This window comes from Mus musculus, chromosome X, assembly GCF_000001635.26.
Source record: "Mus musculus strain C57BL/6J chromosome X, GRCm38.p6 C57BL/6J".
NCBI classification, from domain to species: domain Eukaryota; kingdom Metazoa; phylum Chordata; class Mammalia; order Rodentia; family Muridae; genus Mus; species Mus musculus.
In genome coordinates, this window is record NC_000086.7 from 48,399,380 (window position 1) to 48,420,055 (window position 20,676).

Consider the following 20,676-nt stretch of genomic DNA (forward strand, 5'->3'; position numbering starts at 1 on the left):
CTTGTCTTCGGTTCTTTTTTTAAAAAGTAATTTATTGTGTGAGTGCATGCATGTTTGTGTGTGCCACCCTTACAGGCCACATCATGCAGGTAGCAGCCACTGGGCACGTTTTGGGGTGGTAGTCCTCTCAGAGCACCTTGTTTTCAAGCAGGATCTATTTTTGGTGTGATGTGCTCCAGCCTAGTTGAGCTTTTAGTTGACTCTCCTGTTTCTCCTTCAAGTCTTGCTGGTGGAGTTCTGAGACTATAAATACTTCCTACCATACCCAGCTTTTTCCATGCCTCCAAGGATCAAACTGTTACCAGGCTTGTGCAGCGGGCACTATTACCTGCTGAGCCATTTTCTAGCACTGCCTCTTGAGCTCTTTTGGGTAGAAGCAAAGGGGTTTCTGGTTTGTTTGTTTGGTTTTCTTTTTTTTTTTTGGTTTTGTTTTGTTGAGACAGTGTTTCTTCTAGTGGCCCAGGCTGACCTCAAAGTCAGTTTTCTTCCCTTAGCCTTCTGAGTGGTAGGGTGTGTGTGTGTGTGTGTGTGTGTGTGTGTGTGTGTGTGTGCACGTGAGTGCCACCCTGCTGTTATTTATGTATTTTTTGAGCTATAAATAAACTTAGATTCTTGCATGTGCTAAGCATGCACTCTACCACTGAGCTACCCCATAGCTACTTACCTTACTTTATAGAAGCTAGATCGTGACTGGACACACATTCCTATTGTGATAGGCGTGGGATTCTGCTTGTAGAGGAATGCCCTGTGCCTTTTGAAGCTGAGGTCCCCAAGTAACAGCCTTCAGGCTGACGTGTAAGCGAGAAGAGGCCCAGTGGGGACTGGAGGCTGTACATGTGTCACAGTGTCCTCTGGCCAACTGTTGACATAGAGGAATGCAGAGGCAGTGCTGCCAGATCTTAGAATTTTTATCTTTTTTATATATAAAATGTTGGAAATCTATTTTTTTAATTTAAACCCCCATTTAATAATACTAGAGGGTAATTTTTCCTTTTATTAAAAACTAGGTCATACATCAGTGAGGCTACATGGGACTTCTGCTTGCTTGCAATCTGTTGTGTCTCTTTCCTGTCACCCCTGGCCACTCTTGTAGCCTTGCCCACTTCCCCTCCCCCAACCCCATATAAGCTAATCCTCAAGAGCTCCTCTGTGTCTCACACCTACCTCTGTTCTCTCATCAGATCACCTCTCGGATCTTCAGGGCAGGGCAGAGGGCGATCCCCGTGCGTCCTGGGATTTCTACAGCAGTTCTGTGTTGGGTAAGTTCAGAGTGGGAAGAAGCTGGGAGGGCTGGATGCAGCTCCGTGTGGCTCAGAGGTAGGAGCCCCGCTGTGGAGGCAGCCTTTCCTCACCTGCTAGTAGCTTTACGGGCCCTTTCAGCCCTCCCCCTCAGTCTCAATAATCACCAGTCTGAAGCCTGAGATGCCACAAGGATTTGCACAATGTCATCCTCTCCTGCCTTGTCCCTTTCCCCACCCGGGATGCTTTGTAATCCTAGAGTTACCTCAAATCCTAGTGTTAGCCCCTTACCCGGCAGCTTTCATTGTCCCCCACTCTGTCCCTGTGACATTGCCCTCATTCGTTTTTTTTTTTTTTTTAATTTTCTTCTGGGAAGGGTGTGGTGGTGGTTTGGTTTGGTTTTCTTGTTTGCTGCTCTGTTTTTTGTTTTGTTTTGTTTTGTTTTTTTGAGACAGGGTATCAATCTGTAACTCTGGCTGGCCTGAAACTCACAAACACCCTTCTGCCTCTGCCTCCCAAGAACAGGGATTAAAGGTGTGGGCCAACAAGGTGCTGGGCTTAGCTCTTAGTTTTTGAGATTGCTGCTGTCCTGGGCCCTTAACCCTCTGTCACAAGCACTGTGCAGCAGGAAGCTCAGCACACCAGTGTCTGCCATCATCCAGCGTTTGTCTAGTGAGCTGGGGGCCGAGGAGTAAGAGCAGAAGGCTGAGATGAAATACGTCGGGCCGCACCCGGACGATCGATCGGGTGGAGAAGGGAACCTTCTGAGTCTATGGACCTTGGGATCGGGCAGTGAGGTGGATGGAGGAACCTGCAGCCAGAGGACAGGTGGACTAGCCCGTAGTAGCTGCTAGTGTCTTCCGTCTTTATCTGCAACAGCTGAGCTTGCAACCTTCAGGGCACTTTGCTTTTCCCAACCAGAGGGTGGAGAAGGATAATGGCCTTCTGGCCACAGCATAGTTCCTTCCAAGACTAGAACTTTCCTGTGCCCTCTCCAGAATTCGAGTCCATAGTCGATCCAGCCAGGGGCCTGTGGCCCTGTATTTATCCCCTAAGTGGTCCCTTCATACTCCTTTATGGAGCCGTTCCTTTCCTTCAGTTTTGTGCTTGTAGCTGATGCCCCATGTTCTCATCCTACAGAGAAAAAAGACGGGTTTGCCTGTGACCTCCTCCATAATCCTCCTGGGAGTGCCGAGCAAGGAGATGATTCAGAACAGGATGACTTCATGTTCGAACTCTCAGACAAGCCTCTCCTCCCTTGTTACAACCTCCAAGTGTCAGTGTCCCGTGGGTAAGTGTCTGGGAAGTCTATGGAGACTGTGTGACAGTGTCCTGGCAACCTGTGGCCTGCTTAGGGAAGGAGGAGCTCTGCAGAAGGAGGCACAGGCTGTCTGGGGAATGAGTGCTGGAGCAGAGGAAAGACACCCTGTTCCTCCAGTCCAAACTCAAGCTTCACAGACCTCCAGAGCTACACCTCAGCTATCAACTTGATGCATTTCCAGGCCCCCAAATCGGAAGAATTTTGTGCACTGTTGTGTGTGGAGGCGATAATCTGGGAAATATCTGGGATGATGAACTATTAGAATCTCTGGAACATTTTTGTGGTTTCTGGGGACAGTTACACAGAATACTTGCAATTGAAATTCTTGGAAAAGCCAAGACATATGGTGGCCATAGCTTTGGATCCACCAGAATTCTTAGCAATGCAAAGCACAGGGCTTCCACAGCCTGTGGTCAGTAAGGTGATCAGTTCTCCAGGCTCAGATGACTCTGAGAACATGAGAACACCCTTTTTTGGAGACTAGAGTATACCTCACACCCGGTAGTAGACTGAGCCCAACTGACTCTTAGCTGAGGGCAGTTCGTCAGCCTTCAAGCCCATGGCTTGTGATTGCTTTTCCAGTGCATCATATGGAAGTGTTAGGCAGATGGATAAAAATGCTACGTCAGGGCGCTGGAGAGATGGCTCAGCGACTTAGAGCACATGGAAAGGGCCCAGGTTTGATTCCCAGCACCTACATGGTAGCTCAGGACCATATATAACTCCACTTCCAAGGGATCTGGTGCCCTCTTTTGGTCTCCACAGACACTAATCACATGTGTGGTACATACACATGCCTGCAGGAAAACCCTCATATAAAATGAATATATCTTTTTTTAATGCAGGATCAGTTAAACATAATTTTTTTATGTAGGATCACTCACCTTTTTGTTCTTAGTCTCCTTGTTCTGGACAGAAGCTGATCCCAGGGGGTGAGGCTGGGCCTCTGGGATATAGTATTGCACAGTTGATTATTTCCCCCAAAGTATTCAGCACCTCCTTCTCTGAAACTGGATCCTGGGCCACAGGCAGTAAAAGAACCAGAGTCGTTTTCTCTAGGTACAGACAGAACATGGGCAACCCGTTAAGCCAGGCGCATGGACCTCTGAGCCATGTATGTGCCTGCTGCCTACAGAGGCCAGATGAGGCCGTTGGATTTACTAGAACTGGAGCTGCACACAGTCATGAGCTGAGCCACTACATAAGTGCTGGGAATTGAACTCAGGTCCCCTGGAAGAGCAAGCAGTGCTCTTAACCATGGAACCATCTCTCCAGCCCCTTTATCCTCGTTCTTTGAAAGAGTTGGTCCACATATATGGTATTGATTGTTCCGTTCTCTTAGCTGAGAGCGCTCCATTCCCTAATTTTATGATGTGGCAGACTTTGCCATGGAAGAAATGCTGAATTTTAGGGAAAAGGACTGAGTCTAAATAGATGAGAGTATCTTGTTTTGTTGATACAGGATCTATATGTAGCCCTGGCTAGCCTAGAATTCACTAGGTAGACAAGGCTGACCTCAACCCACCTGCCTCTGCCTTCCAATTTCTGTAATTAAAGACTTGAGCCACCAGGCCCAGGTAGATAGGCGTTTTAGATACCATATGGAATGACTGATCCCATAAACATGTTTTATACCCTGGATCCAACCTTGTGATCCATAGTACAGATAACTCTGGCCTTCAAAACAGCCCAGCTGAGTGTAGTACACAGGGAAGTGCGCAATGAACTTTAATAAGACCAAATGCTCTAAGCAGGTTTATTACTATAAAAAGAATGTCAAGTGAAAAAGAAAAAGTTCACTTCATCCTGAGCTCTGGTGAAGACCAGAGAAAGCCAGAGTTTATGTTGACTTTGTAGCCTTTTGGAAATGGGCTGCGTGTCATGAGAGCGTAGAAGATGTACTGAACACTCAATTACTTGGGGGTTTGTAGGTTGAAAATGGCATCCGAGCTGGGCTAAAAGAAGGAGAGGCACAGGGAAGGCATGAACAAAGGCATTATAGCAGGCACACTCAAGTCGTTCAGAAAGCAAGAGCCAGATGTTATGACACATGCCCAGCACTTGGAGACAGAGGCAGGTGGATCTCTGTGAGTTTGAGGCCAGCCTGCTCTACAGAATGAATCACCAGTTAGCTAAGGTTATATAGTGAGATCCTCTGAAAAAGGGAGGGCGAGCTGGAGAGATGGCTCAGAAATTAAGAGCACTGGTCTCCAGGATCTGTGTTCAATTTCTGGCACCTGTTATGGTTGCCCATAATTGTCTGTAACACCACTTACAGGAGATCCAACATTCATGCAGGCACCAGGTATGTACAAGAAGCATACAGACAGTGGTGGCGCACGCCTTTAATCCCAGCACTCGGGAGGCAGAGGCAGGCAGATTTCTGAGTTCGAGGCCAGCCTGGTCTACAGAGTGAGTTCCAGGACACCCAGGGCTATACAGAGAAACCCTGTCTCGAAAAACAAAAAACAAACAAACAAACAAACAAAAAAAGCATACAGATACATTGGGCAAAGTATCTATACACATAAAATTTGTAAAAAAAATAAGTGTTTCTGGTAGGACAGGAATACAGTACCGGTGAGTAGCTGTGGGAGCTGCAGACTGAGTAGAAGAAATTGAATTGGGGTCATCTTTTGGAGGTCTGACTTAATACTACACGAAAAACTTGCTGTGTGACCTGGAACTTACTCTGCAGACCAGCCTGGACTCAGATTCAGAGATCTGCCTGCCTCTGCTTCCCAAGGGCTGGGATGGAAGGCAGGTGCCTCCAGGCCTGGCTTCTATTTTCTTTTTAATTATGCATAGATGTGTGAATTTGCATGTGTGTATATAGACATGAGTGTGGGTACCCAAGGAGATCTGCAGCTGGGGTCCCAGCAATGAGGCAGCTGACGTGGGTACTGACAATTGAATCTGAGCACTAGAAGACCAGTATATGCTCCTGGTTGTTGAGCCCCAAGTCGGTATGCTTGCTGGAACTAAGAGAGAGCCATCATAAGCTATTCAGTGAGGGGGGAGACGGAGGTCATATTACCTTTTAAGAAAAGAGGGCCCGAGGGCCTGAGAAACCTGGTATGTCTCACTTTCTGTTCAGTACCTTTAGTCTTAAACCTATGTACTTAAGCCTATATTAAAATAGCTTTATTAGGTTGGTCCCCCATTAAGAAAACAGAGACAGAGCAAGTGTAAGGCTGGTGTATTGTAACCCAAACTAGAAGTGGCAAAGGCTGCAGAGGAGAAGTGGAGTGACTAGGAGGAAGAACTATAAAGTGGGGTGAGCGAGTGAGGGGAGACTGCAGCACTTCCTCCTGGGTTGAGTTCCTGCAAGTGCTTGCCTGGTAAGCAGAGGCCTCTGCAGTGCCCCTCCCAGCTGTCCCTAGGCTGCCGCCCAGTCTCAGATGTGCTCCACAAGGGCAGACTGGCTGTAATGTGAGCCCTGGGCCTGCAGAAACATTGGTGCTGCCGCTGCTGGAGGAAAAAAAAGTTGTCTAATACATTCCAGAGCCAAAGAGAAATGCCTTTTGGATTACCCACAGTTTAGGCCTTTCTCCACAGCTCCACCTCCACCAGGGAAGATCTAGAACAAGTGAGCAGGAGTCAGGTCAGGAGAGGGAGGCCAGGCAGGGTTGCCTAGAGTGGGGGTCAGGAAGATGTGGCCCCAGCAGATAGTAAATGCCAGGCCATGGGGTAGCAGGCTAAGCCTAGTTTGCCCCTGGCTTGCCTTCTATGGAAGAGCTAGCCTGTGGGGTGAGTACTCAGTGATGCTCAGCTAGAAGCTGGGGCAGGTATTGTGCTCTATCCCAGCCTCAGTCCAGAGACTCGTGGTTTCCTGAGAGGCAGCAGTTAAGTGTCAATAGGAAGTATGGCTGTGGGGGTGGACTGTGGGGGTCACTTGGTCTCTTGGCCTTCTATGCTTTGGGGGCTCCACTCCCCCTCCTGAGCCTGCTTCCCTAATTCTTTCTTTGCCTTTCCAGACCCTGCAACTGGTTCCTCTTCAGCGATGTCCTGAAGAGGCTGAAGCTCTCCTCAAGAATCTTTCAGGCCCGCTTCCCACACCTTGAAATCACCACCCTGCCCAAGGCTGAGTTCTACCGGCAGGTGGCCTCCAGTCAGCTGCTGAGCCCTGCTGAGAGGCCTGGGAGCTTGGAGGACAGATCTCCCCCAGGGTCTTCTGAGACTGTGGAGCTGGTGCAGTATGAGCCAGAGCTGCTGCGGCTCCTAGGGTCTGAGGTGGAATACCAGTCTTGGAGCAGTTGACAGAAACAGCCCCTCTCCCCGTCTTCTTTCTCCTTCGAGTTCACCCTTCCCCCACCGCTCATGTGTCCCCCACCGAGCACCAGACTGCAGAAAGAGGCAATAATACGGACCAACAAGAAGCCGCCTTATCAATGCCAGCATTAGTGACTGGATTCCTTTCTTTTTTGGGGGGGGGAGGGGGTTACAGTTAGTTCTCATCTCCCTGTTGTTGTTGTGGTTGGTGATGGGGTGGAAAGTTGAACTCCACTTCTGAAGACAAGAGGTCTGGAGATGGTGGGAGGTGGCACCAGGGTCCCTTGGACTGGCTTCTACACTTCTGACCAAGACCAAACATGGGCCTGGGTGGCTGTGGCCTGTCCTAAGGAGAAGTGAGAAAAACCCAAATCTCTTGAGTGCCCCCTTTTGTCTCCCTGTGCTCTTCTGTCTTCCATAGTATTTATTTTATTAGTATTTAATTTGTATTGTTTCATTGGTTTCTGATAAGTCTGTATCACTGTGACGATTTGAGACAACTTGTTGTATTGAGGGACTTTCTTTACCTCCTCTCCCTTTTCTTTCTACGTGAGCTCTGGGGATGCTCGCTCCCTCCCTCCCTCCCTCCCTCCCTCCCTCCAAGAAAAGTATTCCCAGCTTGTCTTTCTCCATGTGGGGAGGGAGCAGGGTGAGGAAGGATAGGGGGACATCATCATATGATTAAACAACCTGGCTGCTGCTGACCTAGAGCTGGGGGGCTGGGGGCAAATCCCTGGCCTTTGGTGCTCCCCCACCCCCTGCCAGTTTTACCCCACCCTTTGTAGCAGCTCTTCCATCTTGAGATTGGTGTTTACTAGGGAGCAGGGTTCCTGAGCTGCTCCGATAAAGGCAGGTTGAGATGGGCCTGAGGCAAGGGTGCTCCTCACACTGATCTCTCAGTGCAGTTTGAACTTGTTCCAGCATCTTTGGCCCTGCACCCCTCCCCTACTTGCCTCACCTTACCTACCCTGGGCTCCTCATCTGGAAATATTGAGCCTTTGCCTTGCCACCACTCCCACAGCCTTACAGCATCCTCTACCCCTCTCTCCTCCACCTGCCCCCCAACTCTCCTTTGGAATCTGTAAAGGGCCCGGAACTGACTAGGCTCCACATCAACTCGGGGAATGAGTGAGTGGCTCCTAGGCCTTTGGATGCCTGGTTAGATCTGGTACCAGAGGGACGGAGGAGGAGCTTGGGTTGTTTCCCTGGCCCCACCCCTCCATGGCATTGTCTCCCCCCCCCCTTCTTATTTTTCTACCGATTGCTATTTTTCCGAACAATCCTTGTAGAGAGTATGTACCATCCAAAGGCAGGAGGGCCTTGCTGGGGTTGGCTCTGGATGGAGATGGTACAGTTTTATTGTACAGGTGCTAAACTACAACAAAGAAGAAAATAGAAAAAAAAAGACAAAAAAAAGGAAAAAAAAAGCCAGTTTGGGGATGGGACAATCTGTCCTCTGGGGGCTCCTGACCCATTTAGGAGAGTTCTTTCTTTTAACTGTGTGTGTGTGTTTTGTTCCCAGAGGAATTTCTGAGTCCCCTTCTGTAGGACAGCCCCATCATCCTACCCAATTGGTTTTGAACAACTGTTTTCCCTTTTTAACGGCAACAAAATTATATATATAGATATACATATATATATATATATATATAAAGTTGGGGGGGTGGATTTCAATTTTGTTTTGTTGGAAATTATGATACTGTGTGGTTTGTTTTCTGGTTTTTTGGTTTGCTTTTGTTTTGTTTTTCTTTTTTGTTTTGCATTTCGGTGTGTATTCTGGCTGCCCTTTATGTTTCGTTTTAAGCAACTGGCTGTGGAGTCAAAAACACTTGCATACTGAAAAACCCGTGTCAGGGCCTTTGTCTCCTGTCCTCACTTTTCCCATTTGTGGCTTTTTGGGGGAGTTACGTAGTCCCTAGAGATGCAGGGGAGGGGGGAGCAAGTCAAATTAGAGCTTTGGTCTGGAAAGGGGCATGTTCCAGGGCCCCTGCCCACCTGAGGGAAAAATAGTCCAACTTGGGGTTGCTTTGATTTGGAAATGTAGAAGGGGCATTCTTGGACTAGAGTAACAGGAGTAGAAGAGGGACCCTTTGGCTGCTGGATGTTAGGATTCTCCCAATTCAGTCAGAAATAATCTGCTGACTCCTCTTTGGGCTGACACTACCCACCTGGCTATACTGTGGAATTCCCCACCTGCCACTTAATGACGTAACTATAAGGCAAGACACCTGTTCCTAGTTTTAGGATTACTCTTTAAGACAAACTGTGGCAGAAGGTCTTTGCAGGCCCCAGAATCTGTTCGAGGTGAGACTTTGTGAAGCTCTGGATCTTATAAACTTTTTGTTTGTTTTGTTTTTCGAGACAGGGTTTCTCTGTATAGCCCTGGCTGTCCTGGAACTCACTTTGTAGACCAGGCTGGCCTTGAACTCAGAAATCAGCCTGCCTCTGCCTCCCGAGTGCTGGGATTAAAGGTGTGTGCCACCACGCCTGGCTGGATCCTATAAACTTTAAGCGCTGTATCTTTGGGCCTCTTACTGTGGCTTGAGTGGGCAGGCCAGGAGAATGATGTGTCTGGCTTCTTAAAGTCCGGACATTCCCCAGGTCTGAACTTCAGCTGCAGTCCTTACCCATCCTTCAGCAAGGTGTTTCCACTGGAGTTTGCCCAGGTACGGAAACACCATCCTTTTGGAGGTACAGCATTAATCTGCCTTCCTGCTGTTCCCCTCCCCACTTCCTGATTACAAGGTCATCCCAAACACCCCATAGTGTTTCTACTTTCAGGTCTATCCTCTAGTTGAAACCTGTAGTCAGAAGGCAAGCATCCATGGTGACACATACCCATAGTCCCAAGGACATGGGGGGGGGGAGGCAGAATGGTTCCTGTGAACGCTGGGTCAGCCAGGGTTATACAGCAAGACCCAGCACCCAAACAAGCAAGGTGTGATAACGCATGTCTACAGTTCTACTTCTCTGAATAACAGAGGCAGGGGCTTGAGGTCAGCCCAGGCTACATAGGTGAGACCTTGTCTCAAAAGAACAAAAAGGAAATGCGGTTCAGAAGTCAGACAAGTCAGGAGGTTACAGAAGCCCTGTTGAGATTAACAGTATTCAGATAGGCCCCAAATGCCGTGGGAGCTCAAAGGGCTGGGCAAGGGCACCTGGATGCTTGGAGCAGATGGCACGGGAGAGGTAGTGAGCGGTGCATACTTAAATATAAATAGATGCCAGGGAATGGTGTTTGGAATGAGGGCACAATGTGAGTAGAGGCTTGGAGGAGAGAGAAGAGTCAACAGCACTTTCACATTTCATGCTTATGCGTTCTTTGACCCATACAGTAGCTGGAGACTATTGTCAGGTTATAAAGATCAAGGCTGACACGGAAGCTTTTCTTTTGCTGTGTTGGGTAGGGAAGAGCTGCCAAATGTTCAGGCAGACCTGGTAGATTAAGAAGGGGAGCAGGCCTAGCCCTGTGTCCCCCCTTACAGTGGCAGTTTCCACTATCAGGAGGGCTGGCCGCTGGGTGAGTGCTCCTCCCAGGCTCGGGGTGTGTGTGTGTGTGTGTGTGTGTGTGTGTGTGTGTCTCCTCCAGGTGCAGGCAAATGGTTGTAACAGATGCCTCGATTATTCTCCCATTTCAAGGGAGAAAGCGGTGGCGCGTGAAAGTGTTGCTAAAGGCAGGCTAAGGAGAGGGAGCATCGGGTCCAGGACCTGTCTAGAGGTTGGCGATGGCCTGGAGCGTGCTTTAGCGGCTTTAGGGAGCCCGCAGCGAGCCAGAGAGCCCAGTCGCCACTAGCTCACCTACAGGTACTAGAGACGGGGGCGGGGGGCGGGGCCAGGGAACGGTTGGCCAATGGGAAGGCGACATTCTGCGGACTGCTGAACTCTTGGAGAGGGAAGGGGACCGAGGAGAAAGTTTGAAGCTTCAAAGCCAGGGAGATTGTCGGCGGAAACCAAAGCCGCCCAGAAGTTGAGAATCAGGGAACACTTCCAAGGGACAGGAAGACGCCCGCTTAGTCTGCTCTTCTGGGAGCGGCGAGCCACGCCCTGGCCGCCCCTCCCTCCCGGGCTCCGCCTGGCTGGCCCACCATCTCCGGCTCCACAGCGCCACCTGCTGGATATTGGCTTCCATGCCCGGCGCACAGGGCAGAAGCGCTTGGAGGCTGCTGGCTGCAACTGGGAGCCCAAAGAGCTTGCTCACCCTGGGTCCAGAGTCTTCAAAGCTCTAGGTAACTGCCTTTCTGAGTGCAGTCAGCAAGCTCATGACCGGCAGACAAATTTGACTGTTCCCGTCCAAGGATGGGAGTGACATTTCTACCTCAGTCCCACCGAGGGATAAGGATATAGTGCTGAGTGCAGTCACTTGGAAGGGAGGCAGTGGCAGTTGTTTGGGAGTCGCCTATCAACACAGCATAGTTGAAGTTGAAAGCAGCTCTAAGCGCCAGGCGAACCCAATGATAGATAAACACGTGGGTAAAGGGAGTAGCTGCCTGAAATGTTATGATGGGTGGGCTGTGGTCCAGGCTGGGGATGTAGCTCAGTTGATAGAGTATCTATCCAGCATACAGGAAGCCCTGGATTCAGTCTTCAGCCCGAAATAAGGCGCGGGGATGGGAGGGGTGTGGCAACGAATGTCTGTAATCTCAGAATGGGGGAGATCATGCTTGGTCACATAGCCTGGGCTACATGAGACCGTCCCATCACGACCTTTAAAAATGACACCAAAATTACAAAACCACCATGATTATTAGCTCCTGAGCATGGAATGACCTACTTGTCCTCTTCCTGCCCGCCCCCCAGGTAAGGCAGAAGGTCCCACAATTGGAATCTGAACACCTTCAGCCTTTCAATAAACATTTATTGAGCACCTACTGTGTATCAGGCACTGTGGCTAGGTGCTGGGGATACATCACTGACTAGCACACAGCTCCTGCTCTGGAGGAGCTCACAGTCTGTTGAAGGGAAACCGTACATGAACACAATCAAAGAACTACATACAATGTGCTACAATAAGAGGTATATACAAAGTGCTGTGGGAGCCAGGAGGAGGGAGTCACATATCAGCCGCTGGGACGTGAGGACCATCACTTGACTCCTGACTCCATTAGGCAGGCCATCACAAAAGCAGGGGGATTGCTGCCACCTGACTCTGGTTCAAGGAAATCTGTCTCCTGAGGTTCTCCTGTAAGCCTCTTGCAGAACGCTTGTCAGCAAGGGTTAGTTAACCGGTTAGCTAGTTTAACACTCTGGGTAAGGAAGAAACTGAACAAGAAGTTGTCTTTAGGATCAGAGGGATGTTGAAAGTAATACAAATTTTTGATGTTAAGATAGAGGGTGAGGTGGTCCTGTGGGGGGGGGGGGCAGCACTGGGCAGTGAAGCACCTGGAGTAACTGCCTAAGCGAGAGGGGAGGACGGCGGTCAGCTACCTCAAAAGTTTGCTTCCCAGCTCTCATCAGATCAAACAGTAACTGGTCAGGGATGCTCATCTGCGTTATAGTATGCCCAGTGTTGTGGGTGACACGGTGGTGCCTACCCCTCAGAAGGTAACACACACAGGAGATAAAAGGTACTAAACTTACAGTCTAAGTAACAGTTTGTGATTACAACAGAGATGTCACAGGCTGTTTCTAGTCACCTGTCCATCAAGTGGCAGTTACAAGTTTAAGAATTAAAGGTAAGAACTGGCTGTTCCCACTCAATTCCATCTTGAGACACAGTTTTCCATTGTTAGTAAGAGGATAGAGCATATTGGTTAGATGGAACCCAGGAAAGAAAAGGCATTAAGTGGGAACAAGTTCAAAGACCATGGACTCCTCGAAGAGTACCTTGGCATGGGGTGAGTGGGGAATATCAGAGAGGACCCACTAGTGAAATGCCACCGACTTCGAGCTCTTTTCCCTGGTGGGTTGTTATCAAACTTCAAATCTTTCAAGATTTACTCTCCAAGTGCTCCCCAACTTCTTGGGCCCTGCCACGATTGGGGAACTAAAGCTAGGCCTAGACCAGCTAGAAAATCCTGAGTGGGTGGGGATCAGCAGTTTAAGGACTGGCCTAGTCTGCAGGCCAGGACTCGCTGAAGGCTTTTTAGCAGAGGAAGGCCAGAGCAAGTAGCCTGCCAGAGAGAAGTGCTGAGAAGTCACATTGGGAAGTGGGACGTTAAGAGGCATGGGCTAGGCTGGAGGCTCTGGAAATGAAGACAGGCCAGATAACAGGAGATGAGGGAGAGGGGCAGGGTCAAGTGCACAGAGCCCACCAGACAGCTCTGAGATTTCCAGTCTAGAAGGTCAGCAGAATGGTGGCATCATGAACAGAAGCAGATCACTAGGGCTGAGCGAGAGCCAGGAACTTAGAGAAGTAGGTTCCAGAACTCATGTGAAAGAACTGGCCCATGACAAAATGGAGACCCTTGGAGAACACCCACACACAGAGAGGAGGAGCCCGCACGAAAACAGAAAGCACAATGGTGTATGGAGAGATTAGGTCCCAGGCTGATGGCAACTCATACTGTCCCTTTGTGCTCATTAAAACTGATTGAAAAAAAAATGATTGAGCTTGGAAGGTAGCACAGTTGCTAGGAGTACTCGTCACGCCTGCACAGAGTCCTGGCTTTGGTCCACAGAACCACATGGTGATCCACATGTGAGAACAAGGAAGGGGGGGGGTGAGAACCGGAAGTTCAAGGTCATCTTAACCAACAGAGCAAGTTCAAAAACCCCAAAAAACTAAAACCCAAACACAACAAGAACAGCAAACACTAACGCCAACAATGGTGACCTTTTCTCTAGATGCTTCCTTCCTTCCTTCCTTCCTTCCATCCATCCATCCAGAGATTGACATCATCAGCCAATTTTATTAGAACAGACATTTCAGCGCCAATTGCTGGGAATGTAGCAAACACACCTGCATAGAGCCACAGATGGCTCCTTCCTCCAGGGAAGGAGAGGGAACAGTAGGGAGGAGGATGACCGGCCAGGGAGGTAGTTAGGTCAAGTGGGTGTTTTTGGCATAGAGGACATAGAGAAGGTCCTGGAGCACTGATTCACATTAACCAAAGTCGCCAGAGGCTAGCTAGACTTGGTTCTGGGTGTGACATCTCCACACATTGTTCCTAAACCTGGTAGGAAAGAGGCAAGCAGATTCAAAAAAGGGAGATGGAGACCCTCTGCTGAGAGACTAAGATCAGGAGAGCTCTTTCCAGAAACAGAAAAGAGAAAAGCAGACTCATGGGCTGACAGGAGCTGTAGGAACCCATGTGTGCTCGCTCCTGTCATCTCAGTGAAGCGAGAATCGGGTTAGATGTGATGGGCAGAAATAAAAAGCAAAGAGCCACTGTGAGAGCGAGAGGGTGGGAGAGTGAGTGAGACTGTATGGCTGGAGCTAGCCTTGCCACCCCACTAGCCTCAGCAACTGAGGACAGGTGGAATTTCTCAGCGCAGACAGAGTGAAGAGGGAACCCAAGATAGGGAAGGAAGAGTACTGGATCACAAAGGGCTGTTATTGTCAAGCATAGGGCTGATTTTATACAAACAGCCAAAAGCCCTGGCCACAACCATTCAATGCACTCAGGCCTGGCTAGGGACTTTATAATCAGGGCTGCCTAGAGATAAGTGCTTTGCCTCACAACCTTCAGTAGAGCACTCCGGGTTCCAGCCTGGTGGCAAGGTGACTATGACAAGCAAGTGCTCCCAGGACTAAGTGTGTTCCTTCTCTCTCCCACTATGGTTTTAACATACATGGCCTCTTGTCCCTTAGCAGTGTCCTCTCAGCATATGCACCCATTGAAGTTCTCCTACCTAGACCTTTTCCAGCTCTGTGACACCTCTATAGACTGGGAGGAGGGGCATTCCACCAGTTCCTTCCAGTCTCAGAAAGGCATTGTTGCTTGCCAACAACAACAAGAAAAAGTTACAGAGTGCTTTCTCTTAAAACTGCCTCATCTCTGTGGCTGACCTAGGGAGGGACGGACGGACAGACGGACACACACACAAACACAGACAAGACCTGACATCTACATCCTATCCTTCCCAAAGAAATGAAGATACAGACCCACAAGTGCACACAGATGCATACGAAGATATTCACATATTGGATGGTAAATTCCCTGTGTAAGGAATACAGATAACGAAGTATGACCAGGCCTAACTCGTCCTGTGAAGCTGCTGACCAGATCTGGCCACAAGCTGCTTCCTGGCTTGTGGATTTCCCTCCATCACCAAGTCAGCTCATTTTCATTCCAAGAGCACATCTACTCCCTAGTGCTCTTGAAGGCCCTGGTCTGGTGCCAGATGCTTGAACTGGGCACACTTTGGTCAGAGCGATGTCAAATAGGCCTGGGGAACTTGGAATCAAATGTTCTCACACCCCACGAGATAGAAGGGTGGGTACTCTTACTTAAGTCCACATGAAAATGCTTCACAATTTTGCCCGGTGGGTCATACTTTTGATCCCTTTGTTTATATATCTTGGGGTTCCATCTTAATGAGGGAAGTGGGATTGAATGGGGAGAAAGGGGCCTGGGTTGGGGATCTGGTCACACTAGGCTCAGTTACGAACAGGGGCCCTGAGCCTGACGAGAGCTCGAGCTCAGCCACTGGGGTTAGCCCAACAGTGGGGTGGCTAGGGGGAGAGAGAGTCTGGTTCCCCACAAGGCTCAGGTTATGGGAACCCCTTGAGAGCACCTGACTCGGAAGTGGCTGAAGATGACCCTGATCTCTCAGGAGCTCTCTCAGGGTCTCTTCAGGAACCAACAGCCCCTCCACGGGTGCCCCAGTAACCACACCCTGCACATATGAAGAGGACCTCAAGGGCCCCTCCTTTACCACAGGCACTGATGTGCCACTGGAAGTCCTGATAAAGGCAGCAATCACAGTCCCAGGGGGCTGAGAGCTAGGCCCTGCTGACCCAGCACCTATGACCTGGGATGGAGCTGGGTTGCTCTGAGGGTTGGCCCCAGCCAGAAGTTGGGGGAGACCACTGAGGATCAGTGGGGCCCCTTGGGTTGCCACCTGGTTCTCTTGCAAATTGGTGTTCAGGGGGAAGGAGGTCTGCAAAGTGAAGGTGTCCTTGAATGTTGACACCTGCGGGACACTCTGAAGAACGAGTTGAGTTGGAGCAGTAGTACTGGCAGGAGGCCCATTGGTCAGCACCGTAGTCAGCGGGATGGTCTGCAGGGTGACAGTGGAGCCAGGCCCCACAGGGGCTACTCCTAGGTGGATGTTACTGGGTGCTGGAGAAGAACTGAAAAAAGACAGAAAACAGAGCTGGTTAAGGCAGGAGGTACCCTAACTGGCTAGAAAGGAAGGCGTAAGAGAAATGGAGTTGTAGTTTTGTTGTGTCTTTATTGCTCTAGCTAGTATGTATTCATTTGTATAGGTCAGAGGTTATTCTAGAAGTCTGACACTATTCAAGCTTCAAAACTGCCCATGAATTGTAGAGTTTGAGGAAACTGAGGCACACGGCCCAGGGCCCCCAGAACTAGCAAAGGTGGAAGTGGGGATGTTGCATGGAAGCCTTGTGAAGCCTAGAGTTTGTGCTCCTCGCTGTTCTTCAACTCTTCCCCTCCTCTGAAGAGTGTCCCTGTGACCCAAACCAATGTGGTCGGACATGCCAACATGACCCCAAAACCAATCTTTTTAGAGAAAACTGCAGGTCCCTTAGCATCAAAGAGCAGAGTGTGATTCCTAAGACACCTGGAAGGTGGTGTTAATGTCTGTAACCTAAGTGCCCTGTTGTGAAGTGGAAGGGACTTCATGGCATGGGACCAGATGGAGAAGCCCCAGATGGCTCCTGAGGACATGCTGTAGTAGCATAGGGATGACAGACAGACAGACAGACAGCCATATCTTGTAGCAGAAGCCCCCACCCCCCGCCCAAGGGAAGTGCTGGCTTACTCTGTCAGGCAAGCCATGCTTCTCTTTTTGAAAGAGATTTATTTTTTAGTTCTATTCTTTTCAGATTTTATTTTGATAAAGTTTGTTTTTATTTATTTGTGTGTGTGTGTGTGTGTGTGTGTGTGTGAGAGAGAGAGAGAGAGAGAGAGAGAGAGAGAGAGAGAGAGAGATGTCTGTTGGTATCCAGAACAGAGAGAGGAGGGAGAGAGAGAGACAGATAGACAGACAGACATGTCTGTTGGTATCTAGAAGAGGGTGCCAGATCCTCTGGAGCTGGAGTTACAGGTGGTTATGAGCTGCCCAATTTATGTGCTGGGAATCAACCCGGACTCTTCTGCAAGGGCAAGCCATGCTCTCTAACCACTGAGCCACTTCCCCAGCCCCATCTTTCCTCTTGACCAACAAGTGCCCTGCTTGCTTCTTAGGGGTTCTGTGAAGACCCCACAAAACTGGAAATGCAGCAGAGCTTCACAGGAACCTGACCACTGACCCCCTATAGTCAACAGGAAGGACTAAAGGAAGACTGCGATTGCTAGGATGCTCCTACCTCACAGTTTTGGTGAGCCTGGCCTGGCTCTGTAGTGGGCTGGCAAGCATGGTGGAGGTGGTGGGAACCTCCTCATCCACAGACAATCCTAACTCCAGGCTTGCAGATGGCTGGAGACCAGTGTGTTGGACTTTTGGCTTCTCCCAGGGAGGGTTATCCTTGTCCTCGGGGGAGGCTCTGGTTCCGACCCTGGAGCTGGCTCTCCGGATGGTACTGGTCGAGGGTGTGGAGGAAGTCGAGGCCTGGGAAGAGTCTTCTGGTGTCTCAGGGCTCTCTTCTTCATCATCAATCACCACCAAGTCCTTAGGCATCTCCTTGAACTGGTATACCAGCCTCTGCCCTTCCACTTTGGCCAGGATTCCTCTTTGATAATAATATCTGGAGGGACAAGAAGGGGATTGGTGGGTTTATCAGAGGTTGAGTAAGGAGGCTCTGTCGTTCCATTTGTTCAATATGCTACTTTCTAAGGCTGGGCAAGCACGGGACTCAGGTGGACTGAACAGGGACAGTCCAGGAGACGGTGGGGCTGGGAAAAAATAGCCAACTCTCAGACACAAAGGGCCATTTATGACATTTTAAAAGTTACTACAGTCTATCAGATGTACAAAAAAGGGGTATTCAATGTCAATCCCATATTGCTTTGGGACTAAGGACAGTGAGTAGTAGGTGAAGAGTGAAAAGGGGTGTAAGCAGGCTGGAGAGATGGCTCAGCGGTTAAGAGCACTGACTGCTCTTCTGGAGGTCCAGAGTTCAATTCCTAGCAACCACATGGTGGCTCACAGCCTTCTGTAATGGGATCTGATGCCCTCTTCTGGTGTGTCTGGAAACAGCTACAGTGTGCTCATAAATAGAAAGAAAGAAAGAAAGAAAGAAAGAAAGAAAGAAAGAAAGAAAGAAAGAAAGAAAGAAAGAAAAGAAAAGAAAAGGGCGTGCAGGGACAGAGGGTAGAGGCCCAAGGATGCATCTCGGGGACAACTCAACGCCATCTCTGGCTTCCAAAAATGTGACAAAAGCCCTCTGTAGAAATGTTTTGGGTGTCTGTGGAGCTAAACTACCCTTCAACAAAGAGATGCTAAAGAGGGCTTGTGAAAGAAAAGGGAAATGTTAGAGCCATTTCCTAGAGGGGACCAATCAGGTCTTCCTTCAAGTGGGAGAGCCTCCTTGGGCACAGGAAGATCTTAGTGATCCCTTGGGGAAGAAATTCTGTGTCCCAGCAACTCCTACCTCAGGGCTCGCCCCATGGTCTCGTAGTTCATGTCAGGTTTGTTTTTCTGCTTGCCCCACAGCTTGGACACAGCCTTGGAGTCCACCAACTTGAAGATGCCCTTCTCTCTCTGCGTCCACTTAATGTACTTGGGGCAGGTGTTTCTGTCTTGCAGAAGAGCCAGGAGGAACTCCCACAGATAAATGGTGCTGCCTGCAGAGGGAGAGGTAGTGAAGGGCTGCTTAGGCTTCTGAAATTAAATTAAGGGGGCACCCTGCCCACCTCACCTGAAAGCCAGCTATACCTTTGCCATCTTTGGATTTCTTCCGTATAGGCATGCTAGGGTCAGTGACAGGTGAGGTACTTCGGTTGTTCTTGGTCTTTCGGTCTGTGAAGAAAAGGCAGGTAAGCAGAAAGCTGAAGTCAAAGTTAGCTAGGCAAGCCAGATCAGTAAGCTGGGAGTCTAATCCTTCCCCACGGCAACAGCCAAGAAGTATCTATACCACATCAAGGCTACCACATGAGGAGATGAGAGATTTGCAAATGAGAGACCTTTAGATTCCAAAGTTCAGGTGAACAGCTAGGCCAGACATTCTTGATCTAACTTTTGAAATGGGAGATAGCCTAAAGGTGTTGCTGTGGAGTCGATCAGTGTGGTACAGAGATATGAGGAGGCATGCTGGTAAGGCAGCATCAAGCAGCCATCTCCTAAGTAAATCAATAACACAGGAGCTTGGGAAAGTCCAAAGTCCTTGCATAGATGGCCTTGTTCATAAACGCAATAGAAGCTAGATAAGCATACAGCATGACTCATTTTTATAAGGGAGGGCCCCCAAAGTCCAGGAACTAGCCAGGAGTCTATGCCTGCTGTCCCAACACCTACCCTAGAATCCAATCAACTGGGAATACTGGCATAGCTAGAGGAGTTTATGAATGCTCTGGATAGATAGAAGCAGTGTGAGAGGAAGGCTGGCTTTGGGAAGAACACCTAAGGAAGCCAAGACGTTCAGAAGAGGAACCTTTTGTCCATCCCTGCTGGACCAAAGAGATAGCACCTTAATGTATCTGCAAGCCTCGAACCACTCAGGCTTGGGGCCTCCCAGTCCCCCCAAGGCTCCCCACACAGAAGATGCACATATATTCCCCCTCATCCTTACTTCTCTTCCGTGCCTTCCCCATCTTCCTAAGATTTTCCTCTCTGGAGACCTTCTCCTCCTCAGAATGCTCCTTCTGGTCACCAGCATCACTTGTCTTCTTCAGGTCATCAGGTTCAGGGGTAGAGAGCAGGAAGTTGGGTAGATTGATGGCCTGAACAGAGTTGGAGTCTGAAAGCACTTCCGGTGAGCTGACTGCAAGAAGAAAGGCCGGTGATGGGCAGAGCTGAGGGCAAGGAGAGCCATCCTCCTCTCTCTTGTAACTCCAGAGTAAAATGGGTAGCACACAGGGAGGGTGCAGATGCCGTTCTCAAAAGCCACACACACAGACTACATCTAAAGCTGCCTCAGGGGTCTTGTCCCACATCTGCAGAGTTAGTTATAGGTGTGATCAGCCCTAACCACAAAGGCTACATTTATCTCTCACTGCTGGTAGTGGGGAAGGGCCAGGTTGCATTCGGATAAAGGACTTGAATGATTTAGTCATTCACGCATCTGACAAGTCAAAAGGACTCCAGAAATCATTAATCCCAATTCCTCTGCTTTCCTGATAAGGAAACTGAAAAATGGCAAGTCATGTGCCATGGTCACACAGCAACAGTGGGACATTGTTGGCACTCGGTCAATATTTGTTGAATATTAGTGAGAGGCAAGGGGAGACATTTCTTTTAGCCTCGGAGACTTTTTTTTCCTTTAATATGCCATAGTACCCTCTTGGGTAAGGGCAACTGACTGGGGGACTGTCTTGAGCAGTAGAGTACCTTCTAGGGAAGGAACTAAGGGGAGCTACCTTGGAGGTCTTCTAAGGAACTTGGAGCCATGGCAGATCAATAGGCATCTATGCCCTCTTAGAATCTGGCCTTCAGGACCCTGTTTAGTTCCTGAAGGCCAGATGGCCTAGTCAGCCATCACTGGAAAGAGAGGCCCATTGGACAGGCAAACTTTATATGCCCCAGTACAGGGGAACGCCAGGGCCAAAAAGGGGGAGTGGGTGGGTAGGGGAGTGGGGGTGGGTGGGTATGGGGGGACTTTTGGTATAGCATTGGAAATG

The 20,676-nt window shown here is 49.4% G+C and overlaps 2 protein-coding genes across 10 annotated transcripts in view; one reads left to right on the forward strand and one right to left on the reverse strand.

Annotated features, from left to right (window-relative positions):
* Positions 1–8,689, forward strand: part of Bcorl1 (BCL6 co-repressor-like 1) — a 66,711-nt gene extending 58,022 nt beyond the window's left edge. For 6 of the 7 annotated variants that reach the window (XM_006541497.3, XM_006541499.4, XM_006541498.4 and 3 more), the window contains 3 exons: positions 1,182–1,259; positions 2,380–2,530; positions 6,538–8,689. In XM_006541497.3, the coding sequence (XP_006541560.1) occupies positions 1,182–1,259; positions 2,380–2,530; positions 6,538–6,820 (512 nt within the window). In that variant the 3' untranslated portion in view covers positions 6,821–8,689. The remainder of the gene's footprint in view (positions 1–1,181; positions 1,260–2,379; positions 2,531–6,537) is intronic. The other variant, NM_178782.4, reaches the window with a different exon arrangement.
* Positions 8,690–11,669: 2,980 nt separating this feature from the next.
* The window catches only part of Elf4 (E74-like factor 4 (ets domain transcription factor)), a 52,084-nt gene continuing 43,077 nt past the window's right edge, over positions 11,670–20,676 (reverse strand). For 2 of the 3 annotated variants that reach the window (NM_019680.2, XM_006541527.1), the window contains exons 5-9: positions 19,629–19,820; positions 18,776–18,859; positions 18,492–18,684; positions 17,268–17,645; positions 11,670–16,067 (exon numbers count right to left, since the gene is read on the reverse strand). In NM_019680.2, coding sequence (NP_062654.2) covers positions 15,284–16,067; positions 17,268–17,645; positions 18,492–18,684; positions 18,776–18,859; positions 19,629–19,820 — 1,631 coding nt within the window. In that variant the 3' untranslated portion in view covers positions 11,670–15,283. The remainder of the gene's footprint in view (positions 16,068–17,267; positions 17,646–18,491; positions 18,685–18,775; positions 18,860–19,628; positions 19,821–20,676) is intronic. The other variant, NM_001381876.1, reaches the window with a different exon arrangement.